Raw genomic sequence first — 14839 nt, forward strand, 5'->3', positions numbered from 1 at the left:
TGACAGATAAGCAAAGCCTAAGGAGATTTGGGGAGGGAAAATGAAATTTGCCAAATCAGATTACATGTTGAATTTGTTAATGGATTTTACTATTAGGTATATTGTGTAGGGTGCAAACAATAAGGAGGACAACCTTGGGTTTTCTGATGTAAAGAAACAATTTTAGAAAAAAGGCAGACAGATAAAATAAAGATGGTTTAACTGCCAGAAAGGGATTCTTGTAAAAGAAAAAAAAAAGTCAGTGAATGCTTGATATCTGATACGTTTTCACTACTTTTTATGGAAACGTGAATTCTATTATTATTTAAGATTCATTCCTTGCCAGCAGATAGCAGCCAAATATAAATCCCATCTGAATAACAATAATTACTACTGCTACTACATATTTTAATGAGCATTTACTATGTATACCACATACTGTGATAAGTGATTTGCATACATTGTTTTCTATAATCCTTACATTTCTTATATAAAAACATAATGCCTTTAGCAATAATATAGTTGACATATGCTTTATCAAAAAGAGCATTTTGGGGGGTTTCCCTTTTTAGTTTGATTATAAATAAGTATAATAAATGAAAAATGCATTGCAGTTCCACGCAAGTATGAAGTATGTTTGGTTGTTTTGAATAATTTGAAATTTAGGCCACAAATGTAATTCAATCTCTTAGTCAAAAGGTTATTACTTTTTTTTTTCCGAGACAGTCTTGCTCTGTCACCCAGACTAGAGTGCAGTGACATGATCTTGGCTCACTGCAACCTCTGCCTCCTGGGGTCAAGCAATTCTTCTGCCTCAGCCTCCCAAGTAGCTGGGATTACAGGCGCCCAGCACTCTACCCAACTAATTTTTGTATTTTTAGTAGAGATGGGGTTTCACCATGTTGGCCAGGCTAGTCTCAAACTCCTGACCTTGTGATCCACCCACCTTGGCCTCCCAAAGTGCTGAGATTACAGGCGTGAGCCACTGTGCCTGGCCAAGAGGTTATTACTTTTAAAGGTGTTTGTTCCTTATTTTATAAGAATGGCCATATTTAAAGCATACAGATTCAAAACATAATTAAGAACAAATTAATTAGTCCTGGTCCTGGGGGATGAGAATGGGGGAAAAGTCTCGGTTTCTAAAACAAGAAAAAAGCTTCCCTCTCCCCACCTCCCACCAAAATGCCTTTTAGGGCAAACTTCCTGGATTTGTCACTTGGGTTAAATTTATTGGGGAATGTGTATGATACTACTTATTATTACTTTGTGAGAACTTTATTTTTTAAAGTGAATATTCTGTCTATGCACAATTATTCCCTATTAGCACTTCTTTGCTCTTAATTGAGAATCTATATTCTTGATGTTTGTAGCTTCTGTAGATATCCTATGTAGAGTTCTTTTGGGGGATAAGAATAAGGAATCTTCTGTCCCTTAATCCCATCCTCAGTCCAGAGGCACTTACTTTTCTCAAACGAAGGAATCACAGGCTCGCTGGTGCTTGTGTTTGCTATTGGCTCTATTGATGGGCAGTGTAATTCACCATTTCCCATGGAGCAAGAGCAGCAACCTGTATCAATCAAATAGTCCGTGAGAGTAGAGCCCAACCACAACAGAAACGGACAATTTCAAGAGATGCCAAAGAAAACAAAACAAAATCCACTCACACACACTTCCCATGTAGCCTCAATAGTTTTCACATGGTATCTATCCAAAAGTATTCAAATGTTCTCACTCATATACAAAACATAAAAAACTTAATATGATCGAAGTATTGAATGTGGCCAGGCATGATAGCTTACACCTAGTGCTTCGGGAGGCTGAGGTGGGAGGATCACTTGAGGCTAGGAATCTTTTTTTTTTTTTTTGAGGTGGAGTCTCGCTCTGTTGCCCAGGCTGGAGTGCAGTGGCGCAATCTCAGCTCACTGCAACCTCCGTCTCCCGGGTTCAAGTGATTCTCCCGCCCCAGCCTCCTGAGTAGCTGGGATTACAGGCACCTGCCACCACACCCAGCTAAGTTTTAAATTTTTAGTAAAGATGGGGTTTTACCATGCTGTCCAGGTTGGTCTAGAATTCTCGACCTCAAGAGATCTGCCCACCTCGGCCTCCCAAAGTGCTGGGATTACAGGCGTGAGCTGCCATGTCCAGCTGAGGCTAGAAATCTAAGACCAGCCTGGGTAATAGAGCAAGACTCTGTCTTTACAAAAAACTTTTTAAAAAATAGCTGGGCATGCTGGCATATGCCTATAGTCCAGCTTCTTGGGAGGATGAAGTGGGAGGATTGCTTGAGTCCAGAAGTTCAAGGATACAGGGAGCAATGACTGCACCAGTGCTCTCCAGCCTGGGGAAGGAAGGAGGCTGGAAGGAAGGAAGGAAGGAAGGAAGGAAGGAAGGAAGGAAGGAAGGAAGGAAGGAAGGAAGGGAGGGAGGGAGGGAGGGAGGGAGGGAGGGAGGGAGGGAGGGAGGGAGGGAGGGAGGGAGGGAGGGGAGGGAGGGGAAGGAAGGAATGAAGGGAGGTAGGAGAAGGAAGGAAAGGAAGGGAAGGAAGGGAAGGAACTACAGAAATCTGGGATTGGATCTATATAAAGGGGTCAGGTTAGAGATGTAACATTAGGAACACAGTACAAAGGGTTCACATTAAAGCCATGGGAACTTACCTATTTCCTGACTCAGAAATTACCATTCTAGGCATTTTTTTTTTTTTTTTTTTTTTGAGACAGTGTCTTTCCCTGTTTCCCAGCCTGGAGTACAGTGGTGCGCTCTTGGCTTACTGCAATCTCTGCTTTCCAGGCTCAGGTGGTCCTCCCGCCTCAGCCTCCTGAGTAGCTGGGACTACAGGCATGTGCTACCATGCCTAGCTAATTTTTGTATTTTTTTGTAGCAATGGGTTTTGCCATGTTGCCCAGGCTGGTCTCCAACTCCTGAGCTTAGGCAATTCACCTGCCTCGGCCTTCCAAAGTGCTAGAATTACAGGCATGAACCACTGCGCTCAGCAACATCCTAGGTATAATCTTGATGTATCTTGATGTATACTCAAGGAGATGTGAATAAAGCTGTTCATTACAGTATTGTTTCTAATAGCAAAATATTTTAAAGCAACGTAATCCATTAGTAAGGAAATTAATAAATAAAATTTGGTATATGCATACAATTGATTACATCTACAAAATGAATTGAAAAATATTGAGTGCAATAAGACATCTACAGTATAAGATTTATATAAAAATGTAAAAGCATATAAAAATACTATATATTGTTGACGGAAGACTACACATATTATAAAAGTATAGTAAAATTCTGCTCTGGAAGGATACAATCCAAATTCATAATAGTGGTTGCTTCTGGAGTTAACAGGAATGAAAGATTCTAACAAACATTCTGACTTTATTGGTAAGTTTTATTTCTTTTAAAAAAGAAAACTGGGCCAGGCGTGGTGGCTCATGCTTGTTTTCCCAGCACTTTGAGAGGCTGAGGCGGGCAGATCACTTGAGGTCAGAAGTTTGAGACCAGCCTGGCCAACATGGTGAAAACCCACCTCTACTAAAAATACAAAAATTAGCCAGGCGTGGTGGCGCACACCTGTAGTCCCGGCTACTTGGGAAGCTGAAAAGGAAGGATTACTTGAACTCAGGAGGTGGCGGTTGCAGTGTGCCAAGACTGCGCCACTGCGCTCCAGCCTGGGAGACAGAGAAAGACTTTGTTTCAAAAGAAGAGAAGAGAAAGACTTTGTTTCAAGAGAAGAGAAGAGAAGAGAAGCAAAGCAACATATAATAAATAAGTTGACATATGTGATTACAAATCAAGGCACAAAGAAATCTCAGTCCTGACAGGCTTAGGCAAATACTGAAGTCCTGTCTTAGACTTTTTTTGAGACAGAGTCTTGCTCTGTCACCTGGGGTTGGAGCGCAGTGGCACGATCTCGGCTCACTACAACCTCCGCCTCCCTGGTTCAAGCGATTCTTCTGCCTCAGCCTCCAGAGTAGCTGGGATTACAGGCACCCACCACCACACCCGGCTAATTTTTGTATTTTTACTAGAGATGGTGTTTCACCATGTTAGCCAGGGTGGTCTCGAACTCCTGGCCTCGTGATCCACCCGCTTTGGCCTCCCAAAGTGCTGGGATTACAGGTGTGGGCCACTGCGCCCAGCCTAGACCTTTTTTTTTAAAGACAGGATCATATCTGTTGCCCAGGCTGGATTGCTGCAGTGTGACCATGGCTCACTGCAGCTTCAACTGCCTGGGCTCAAAAAATCCTCCTGCCTCAGCCTCCTGAGTAGCTAGGACTACAGGTGTGCACTACCACGTCCAGCTAATTTTTTTTTTTTTTTGTAGAGTCAGGGTCTCACTATGTTGCCAGGCTGGTCTTGAACTCCTGGTCTGAAGCAATCCTTCCAAAGTGCTGGGGTTACAGGTGTGAGCAACCATACCCAGCCTTGCCCTAGACTTTTAAAAGCCAGATGCAAAAATTCAGGATTGGAGAGAAACTGTTCAGTAAGGTACTGGGGTGGGAGGCAGGTTTTTAGTTGCTCATAAATTCAAGATGAAATCATCAGAGTAAGCTAATGTAATGTTAGGCAGAATTAAACATTTCTTTTCTCTTTATTTTTCACTCAGTCAACAAGCATTCATCAAATATTGAATGCTTACTGTGTCCTAGGACCATGGTAACTGGAATGCTATATTCAGATGTAAGCATCCCATTTTAAGAAGTACACTGAGGAACTAGAATGAATCCTTGGTGTCTCATGCATCTCAAACTTAGAAGGGTCAAATCGAACTCATTATCTTCCCCTACAAATTCTGTTCTCTCTGAATTCTCCTTCTTAGGTAATACCCACAATTACACATTCACTTAAACCAGATTTCTGGAAGTTATTCTGTTTCTCTCTTAGCCCTCACTCAGCTTCTAATCAGTTACCAAACCCTGTCAATACAACTTTGCCTGAGTTTGGCCTCACCTGTTTATCTAATACCTACTGCCCTAGTATAGGCCCCAAAGACTCAACTCTGCCATTATAGCATGAAAGTAGCCATAGATGACATATAAATGAATGAGCATGGCTATGTTTCAATAAAATTATGGACATGAAATTTAAATTTCATGTAGTTTTTAAGAGTCACAAAATATTTAATTTTTCTTCAACCCTTTAAAAATGTAAAAAACATTTTAGGCTGGGTGCAGTGGGTCACACCTATAATCCCAGCACACCAGGAGGCCGAGGCAGGTGGATCACCTGAGGTCAGGAGTTTGAGACCAGCCTGACCAATATGGTGAAACCCTGTCTCTACTAAAAATACAAAAATTAGCCAGGCGTGGTGGCGTGCGACTGTAGTCCCAGCTACTGGGGAGGCTGAGACACGCGAATTGCTTGAACCCGGGAGGTAGAGGTTACAGTGCGCCAAGATTGCACCACTGCACTCCACCCTGGGTAACAGAGCGAGACTCTGTGGCAATAAATAAATAAACAAACAAACAAACAAAACATTTTTAGCTGGTGGACCATACAAAAACAGGTGGTGGGCCAGATTTGGCCTATGGACTATAGTTTGTCCAAACCTGACTTACATCATTAATCTGGATTCAAACAGGCCTCCTTTAGTTCATTTTATTGATGGTGCTTGCCTGATACAATATTGTTAAATTAACTTATGTATGTGCTTAGTTTCCTAGTTAGGGCTTTCCTTCAGTTGTTACTTTTTTCTATATTCTCAGGTCCAAGGAAGTTTTAGAATTTAACAAAAGTGTATACTCACAATAGGACTTATAAACAAAAATCTAATGAATAATTTTACAAGTAAGTTTGCTGTGATTCAAATTCTTCATTTGACAAGTACTCATGATATTCAAAATAGTTCAAGGAAGTTTCCCTAAAACAAAACATTAAGAATACATGCTACAAAGGCATGTAGCAGTTTCTTTATGTTTAAAGATCAGGCTGGCTCACGCCTGTAATCCCAGCACTGTGGGAGGCAGAGGCAGGTGAATCACCTGAGCTCAGGAGTTCAAGACCAGCCTGGGCCACATGGCAAAACCCCATTTCTACTAAAAATACAAAAATTAGCCGGGCATGGTGGCAGGCACCTATAGTCCTAGCTACTCTGGAGGCTCAAGTGGCAGAATGGCTTAAACAAAGGAGGCAGTGGTTGCAGTGAGCTGAGATCATGCCGCTGCACTCCAGCCTGGATGATAGAGCAAGACTCTGTCTCAAATAAATAAAAATAAAATTAAAAAGATCATACTTGTTTCTGGAATAGAGCTTGTAAAAAGTTCTGGTTCATTTATTCGTGCTGGAGTCTCCTCAAAAGCAGTATTTCCAGGCTCCACCGCTTTGTGGCTCTGAGATTGATCAAAACCTTCATAGCTTCCTGCTTGGGTAGTCCGGTTCATGCACATGAGTGATATGCCAGCTATCAGGATGCTGCAGAACAGGGTGACCGCTGTGGTGATCATCTGCCGACATGAAAAGAAGGTACCAGGCCACTTTTCACAACTTCATCTTGATAATCTTAGGGCACATGTTTTTGTTTTGTTTTGTTTTGTTTTTTGAGATGGAGTCTTGCTCCGTTGCCCAGGCTAGAGTGCAGTGGCGTGATCTCAGCTCACTGCAACCTCTTCCTCCCAGGTTCAGGCCATTCTCCTGCCTCAGCCTCCCGAGTAGCTGGGACTACAGGCACCCGCCACCACGCCAGGCTAATTTTTTGTATTTTTAGTAGAGATGGGGTCTCACCATGTTAGCCAGGGTGGTCTCCATCTCCTGACCTCATGATCCACCCGCCTCGGCCTCCCAAAGTGCTGGGATTACAGGCGTGAGCCACCGCGCCCGGCCATCTTAGGGCACATTTTTGATGGACAATGTATCTCCACAGTTTTAAATACTCTAGAACAGTGGCTCTTTTAAAAAGGTAAGTATATGTAAGGAATATAAGTTAGTTGGAGAGAAATTAGGGTTTGCTTGTAATCACACAAGGTTTTTAGATGCTTCTTTCATTATATAGCAATTGGTTACCAACACAGCCACTGGTTTCCTTTACAAGGTATCTAAATGATTTCTCTCAGATGTTTTCTTTACTTCTAAGTTTCTGCTCACTTTCACGTATAGTTCATGCATACGTCAGTCACTATGATATTTTTATGGTAATTATATTAAAAAGAATTATAGCTAATATTTATTGAGCACTAATCAGATGCCAAGACTAGTCTAAATCTTTTATATGCATAATCTTGTTCATTCTCACAAAAATGCAATAAAATCCAAAATTGCAAAACAGAAAAAAAGAGTAAGAAATCAAAATTATGTGGAGAGGTTTTTTAAAAACACACACCTTTGGACTCTACCCCTAAAGAATTCTGCAGGTCCCACAAGCCACCTACTCTATGGCTTTTCAAGCATACTTTTCCTAGATATGTTTTGTCCTGAAATTTATATTTATATAGGATTAAGAGTCAAGAATTTGACCTTTATTATTGCTGCTAACTTATTAAATGATTTTAAATTAATCACTCTTTTCTCCAGCAGAGGAAACACAATTCCTAAGTGTGATTGAGAACATTCAATGAGTTTTAAGCAGTTAGAAATCTTCAGCTAAAAATGGACTTAGACATGTAAAATGGTAATGTTCTAGGTGAGACAAAGTGATATAGAATCACCAATCTGATATGCAATAAATTGAAATAGATTTTCAAAGTTAATTTTAATGTAAGTCTAGCAAGGCACATTAACAAGCTAAAAGGAGACATTCACAAGAACAGAACTGCCAATAAACTCTTCCCACCTGTTCTTTTCCATAAAAGAAGGCTGAGTCAATGCTTTCTCCATTGTGTTTTCCAGTTATCAAAAGAACACCAACAAGGAGAGCAGGAATTCTGCAATCACAAGGGTTATTGGGAGAGACAAAGAAAGATGAATAGTAACTGTGTATATGGAAAGGTGTAAGCAAACAGAGAACTACCAACTTACCCCCAGCCAGATATTATGATGATTCCAACAGGAATTTGTACCCTCTCTCGCTTTTTCAAAAGAAACAAAGAAATTGCTAGAAGGCCTAAGAATAAGAAGATTGAAAGACAGACAGTTACTCAACATTGATCAGACTGCACGAAACTTTATTTCCTTTTTACTTCTTTAAACCAAGCTTATTTCATAGTAGTCTGTGATTTTTGCTTTAGAATTTATTCCTTCTAAATAAGTGCTATTCCCAATATTTTGAAGCAAGTTTTAATTCAAAATCATTCATTATTTCCCTCATATATTGTTTCTTTACTCAATTCTTTTCATCCGTGAGGATTTGTTTTATTTTCTCTCTGGTTTTGTTTGTTTGTTTGTTCTTTTGGACAGGGTCTCACTCTGTTGCCCAGGCTGGAGTGCAGAGGTGTGATCACAACTCCCTGCAGCCTTGACCTCTAGGGTTCAAGTGATCCTTCCACCTCAGCCTCCTGAGTAGCTGGGACCACAGCCACCTGCCACCATGCCTGGCTAAATATTTTTTTTTTTTTGTAGAGACAGAGTCACAGTATGTTGCCCTAGCTGGTCTTGAACTCCTGAGCTCAGTGGATCCTCCCACCTCTGCCTCCCAAAGTCCTGGGATTACAGGTATGAGTCTTTGTGTGTGGAGAAGTATTTCTTTCCAAAAGCCCCAATCATTTTATTGTTTTGACTCATGTGTTTGGAATTTAAGTATAATTGAGAAACATTTTTTTTTTCTTTAGACAGAGTCTTACTCTGCTGCCCAGGCTGGAGTTCAGTGGCATGATCTTGGTTCACAGCAACCTCTGCCTCCTGGGTTCAAGCAATTTTCATGCCTTAGCCAAACGAGTAGTTAGGATTACAGATGTGCACCACCACGTCAGGCTAATTTTGTATTTTTAGTAGAGATGGGCTTCACCATGTTGCCCATGCTGGTGTTGAACTCCTGGCCTCAAGTGATCCACCTGCCTTGGCCTCCCAAAGTTCTGGAATTATAGGTATGAGCCACTGGGTCCAGCTGAAAAACATTTTCTAACTGAATACAGAACAATTCTAAAAATAAAAACACCCCCTCTTCTGGTGCTAAGAAGTATGGGCAACTCTTACCCAGGTTATGTTTTTAGAAAACCTCCTAAGTGTAATGATAGTGCTTAATACAAACACACTCTGAATTTAATACAAACACAAGTGTTTTGAAGTTCTTGAACTTTCCTTACAACTTATATGTAATTATGTATACAAGTAACATTTTATCTAATAAATTCTACATAGTTATAGGATCTTAGAACTTTAAAGTTGAAAGGGACCTCTATTTTAAATTAGCACCTTCATTTTATAGATGTGGAAATGAGGGTTTGCCCAAGTCATACAGCCAGCAGAGGGCAGAGTGGGACTAGAAACCTAGCCTTTTGACACAAGCTAAATTATTTGTTTCTTTAATCAGTTTCTCAAACTCAGATTTGTGGACCCCTAGGGTGCCTAAGACATATTCTTCAGGATCTGGGAATTTCTATGATAAATTTTAAGTCTTTCTTTTTTTTTTTCAATGGTAGTCAGCTGTGTATCCACCTTGTAACCAACGCGCAGTCTCATGATTTCAGAATTTACATTGGGTTTATTTTAATTTTATTTTAGAGATGGGGGTCTCACTCTGTTGCCCAGGTTGGGGTGCAGTGGCACAATCATAGCTCAAAATTCTGGGCTCAAGGGATCCTCCTGCCTCAGCCTCCTGAGTAGCTGGGACTACAGGCATGTACCAGCATGCCCAGCTAATTTTCACATTTTTTATAGAGAGAGGGTCTTACTATGTTGCCCAGGCTAGTCTCGAACTCCTGACCTCAAGCAATCCTCCTGCCTGGATCTCCCAAAGTGTTGGGATTACAGGCATGAGCCACTGTGCCTGGCCAGAGCTTACAATGGATTTTATATTAAGTTTGAGTCAAGTGAAGGCCAAATGATATTACAACACACAGTCCAAATGAAGTGGTAGTTTGAAGAAAGAATATCAGTGAGATAACAAGGTTAAAACCCCACACATGGAAGTAAAGGCAAGGCAAAAAAGCCATAGCAGTGAGTTCCATTTTATGTTTCAAGCTATGATTTACAGTAGCAAAACAAGATCCTTTGTCGTGTTAATTAATGTTGCTAATTAGAATTACTGGGTTTGTAGTTTTGCTTGAATAGAATCTGTGAATTTGCTTTGGTTTTAGAATTGCATATTAGCTGTATATAAAGAATACATACCTAAATTTAAGATTGTACAGATAAAATAACACTGTGCTAGATTTAATATAAATTGACATCGAGGTCCTTGAGAATTGGTTTTCTTTACCACTGTTCCTCCCTCAATCCATTTGTACACTGTATAGTTGCAGTGCCAGGGAAACAAGTAACCAATCACAAAAGGGTACCATCTGTGTTACAGTAGCAAAAGCAGTCTTTAAAATTCTAATGTGCATCACTCCTGCCTTGTGAAAAGAACTATATACAAACAGGCGGAATCCAGCTAGCCCTGGATCTCTCACTGAAGAAGCTGTGACAGCTCCTGCCTAAATCAGTCTAATTTTTGGGGCCTATTTCTCAGTTTGCAAAATGAAGGATTTAAATTAGACCAGTGTTTCCTAAGGTGTAGAGATTATAGGTGTCACAAAGGTGAAAATGTTTTGACTGGTTAAGCGTTTATTTTAAAGTGTATTTGAAAAAAATAAATAACAAATGAAACCTGGGATTTTATTGATATAAGGCTCAACTGATTAAAGTCTTTTTTAAAAAGTAAATCAATTTTAAGGAAAAAAGAACAAGTAGTATGCAGATATGGCAAAAATTGTGAGGATGGTATGAAAATGAGTAAAACTAAAAATGATTGAATGGGATGACTTAAAATGACGTTTTCAGGTCTAAAATTCTGTCATAGCATAATAATCTGATGGCTAAAGGGCACCTTTATTGGGTTTTGGGAATTCAGAACAACTTCTTTGAATAGACTTTGGCATGCATGCTTGAAGAGGGTTTCAGAGATACTTAGGACATTTTAATTGATTGATCTAGTTGCTGCTCTCTTATTCTGATTATAAAGTTAACCTGAATAAACCTAGTTATTAGAGATCAAGTTGGTCCGTCGATATTTTGAAATATAAACTCTTAGGCTCTTTTAATTTGACATTGCATAAAAACCCATGCTATGCAAGATGTACTTGCCTTTAAGAAGCACAAACCATCTTCTGTTTGTGCTGAATTTTTCATTTCGTGATTCCTCACCACATTGTTGCTTCACTTCAAAAGGCTGTTGACTGAGATGGGACCTGCTTTTGATCCTGAAGGCATGAAATCAAAGGTCCATCCTTCGCAGTCACTTCCTGACACCTGCCCCCTACCATTCTACTATTTCCTTTTATGTGCCATTTTACAGGTTCAAATTTGTAGGATGAATACAAAAGAGTCACACAAAATTTTTCACAAACATACCAGAATGTATGCATCCATATAAATATTATACTTCAAAATAGCAATGTGGTACAACATTTTGAATATCCTTTTTGGAGCCAGATGAAATGAGAAACAGTCTTTCTCACTGGGTCCTTTTCTATTTCCATACCCTTTTATTCCCCTAGTTTTCTTGTTCTTTTATTACCTCTAATCCTTCTATTTAATAACTACCATAGTTCCATTTGTTTAGTGCCTACCATGTACCAGACATAAATACTCACATCTCATTTTTGTCCTCAAAATAACTCTGTAAGGTGCTGTAACCTAGTTTTACAGATGAGGAAACTGAGGCTTCAAAAGTTAAGTAATTTGCGTGAGGCAGAGCCAGAATTTCCCTGTTCAGCAGGACTCGATAGTGAGCTCTGGAACACACCTCACGCATCTTGCCCATTCCCTCCTTTCTCCATCTGCCTCCAGTATCTTCCCTCTTGTCTCCAAAAGGGAGCAGCACTGACAGCAGCCTAGAGCCACAGGCCCTGGGGAAAAGGACCATGTGACTGGACAAGGCCCTAAGCCCAGGCAGGACTAGACTACATTAGGAAACAGAACTCAGCTTTGCCGATGGCCTTTGTGGGTGGGCAGATCTGCCTCAGGGCATGCCTTGATCCTGTACAACCAGACTTCAAATAGATCACTAGAAGCTCAGGTTATTAGGAATGGGGTGGGGTGGGGAACAGACCTCAATTTTCATTCAAAATCCAACTCACCTGTCCACAGGTAGGTGCTATAGAGGGAGCTGTACAACAGAACAAACACCAAAATTTGTCCAACAAAATTTTTTTCTTTAACAAAATTCCATATCATCATTCCAGCACAGACAATAGACTAAGGAAAAAATTATTAAAAGACTTTGTAAATAGCTAAGAAAACCATATAATTCAATACCGCAACAGAAAATTCCAATTAAGCCAGCCATATTCATCTTTCATTCACAGGAAATATAATTATTCATTTAAAATTTTTTGTGAATAATTTTCAAGTATTACACACAACTTATACTAAAACTTCAAACTTTATGTTAAAAATCCAGTTTATACCAGAGCCTTTGACAATATACACATTCAATTGAAACAGATGACTACACTCTAAATATTAATCTTATACCTGTATTTAGTAATGGCTTATATTAAAATTGCTAAAGTTCTTTCTATTATAATTTGAGACATGCAAAGATTAATTAGAAAAATAAGATTGTGAAAGTTCAATTATTAATGATTAAATTGTTTCTATTAAAAAATGCAGTTATCATCAAATGCCATTATTAGCCTCAACTTTAGATAGTTTAAGACATTTTGCAATATTAAATATGTTAGGCATCTACTAATTGTAATCAAACTGTAATTGACTGCATTTGGTAATACTTCTGACTTCATAACTGGAAAAACCTAGCAAAGTTATTTTCCCCTCTACAGTAGAATAATCCATTAGAAAAGCATAGTTCTAAATACCAGTAGTTTTACTAACCTGAGCAATGAGTAAATTAGTTGTAAGCATATGAGGAAGCTGTTTATACTTCTTACTCAAAAGAAGAATAGCCAGAGACCAGACCTTGAAGACAAAAGGTTCAAAAGTTGTTCATGTTTCTTAATCTTTACAATTACTTATTAAATAACACAATGATTAGCCTCTTTAAATAACCTTCTTTGTCCTGGTTCAGAAAGAATTTCCAATATTTTATTTCATCTGTCTAGTTCCAAAAAGGTAAATTATTATAACCAATGTAAAACAACAAGCGTGGAGAGATCTCATAATAAATTAACTCTCCAAAAATTACAGGGTCTTTAAGAACTAATGCAGCCAGGCATTGTGGCTCATGCCTGTAATCTTAGAATTTTGGGAGGCCAAGGCAGGTGGATCACCTGAGATCAGGAGTTTGAGACCAGCCTGGCCAACACGGTGAAACCCCGTCTCTACTAAAAATACAAAAATTAACCGGGTGTGGTGGCGGGTGCCTGTAATCCCAGCTATTCGGGAGGCTGAGGCAGAAGAATTGCTTGAACCTGGGAGGCGGAGGTTGCAGTGAGCCAAGATCGTGGTGTAGCCTGGGTGACAGAGCAAGACTCCATCTCAAAAAAACAAAACAAAAGAAAAAACTAATGCCTTGGCCAGGTGCAGTGGTTCACAACTGTAATCCCAGCACTTTGGGAGGCTCAGACAGGGAGATCACTTGAGGTCAGGAGTTCGAGACCAGCCTGACCAACATGGCGAAACCCCACCTCTACTGGGTATGGTAGTGCATGCCTGTAATCCCAGCTGCTTGGGAGACTAAGGGAGGAGAACTGCTTGGACCCAGGAGGCAGAAGTTGCAGTGAGCCAAGCCGAGATCATGTCACTGCATTCCAGCCTGGGCAACAGAGGGAGACTCTGTCTCAACAAGAAAGAACTAATCCCTTGACCAGGGCCATGTTCTAACTATGCCTACCTTTCGTGTCTGGGGTGGGACACAGGGTCATAGACAACTATTCAAGCTTTAGTGGGAGATAGTTATAATAATGCACTATTCTAAGTTTTCTTCCTTTCTCATCTCCACCATATTGTCTCATGGGATATCTCAATGGCAGGCTGTTTTACTTCAAACAACACATACCACCCACCTTTAAGATTAATCATCTTACATTCCTCATTTTTTATTCTTTTTGTGTGTGTGAGACAAAGTCTCACTGAAGTGCAGTGGTGCGATCTTGGCTCACTGAAACCTCCGCCTCCCAGACTCAAGTGACTCTTGTGCCTCAGCCACCCAGGTAGCTGGGATTACAGACGCACACCAACACGCCTAATTTTATATTTTTAGTAGAGATGGGGATTCTCCATGTTGGCCAGGCTGGTCTTGAACTCCTGGCCTCGAGTGATCTGCCTGCCTCTGCCTCCCACAGTGCTGGGATTACAGGCGTTAGCCGCGGTGCCAGATCACATTCCTCATATTTTAAAGGATTGGGCTTCCATTCTACCTACATAGTGGTCAGGTAAGTATCCTGACTGATTTCCTTCTTTCCTTATTGCCAACTGAAATGTATATGGTCTTTTTCCCCAAACTGCCCTGTTATGAATGGGTGTAGCAGATTTTAAGAATATGTGACAGAGGTGGAATTTCTTTAAAATTAATCACACATTTATTTGTTACCAATATACATATTCATCCCCCATCTCCTTTCTTTTAACTGTACACATTGTTTTCAGCCAGAATATCTGTAGTTTTACTAACATGAATTCAATAGGCCATTTGATCTGTAAGATACTCTAGCTGTTATATACTTAATTATTTAATTTTAGTTAGACATATTCAGTTTGAGAAGTAACCAAAAGTTTCATTAACATTAAATAGGCGGTTGGACTTGAACTCAAAGATACCTTCTGACCCCATGATTCCAGAACAGCTAGGAATTCTATAGTGATTCATCATTTGCAGAATGCT

The 14839-nt window shown here is 40.0% G+C and overlaps 1 protein-coding gene across 4 annotated transcripts in view; it reads right to left on the reverse strand.

The window, feature by feature from the left end:
• LOC105483211 (G protein-coupled receptor 155) overlaps nt 1-14839 on the reverse strand; it is a 50790-nt gene that overhangs the window by 17439 nt on the left and 18512 nt on the right. For all 4 annotated transcript variants that reach the window (XM_011743942.3, XM_011743940.3, XM_011743941.3 and 1 more), the window contains 6 exons: nt 12892-12975; nt 12135-12252; nt 7936-8020; nt 7751-7841; nt 6218-6428; nt 1442-1546 (listed from right to left, as the gene is read on the reverse strand). In XM_011743942.3, coding sequence (XP_011742244.2) covers nt 1442-1546; nt 6218-6428; nt 7751-7841; nt 7936-8020; nt 12135-12252; nt 12892-12975 — 694 coding nt within the window. The remainder of the gene's footprint in view (nt 1-1441; nt 1547-6217; nt 6429-7750; nt 7842-7935; nt 8021-12134; nt 12253-12891; nt 12976-14839) is intronic.

This window comes from Macaca nemestrina, chromosome 11, assembly GCF_043159975.1.
Source record: "Macaca nemestrina isolate mMacNem1 chromosome 11, mMacNem.hap1, whole genome shotgun sequence".
NCBI lineage: Eukaryota > Metazoa > Chordata > Mammalia > Primates > Cercopithecidae > Macaca > Macaca nemestrina.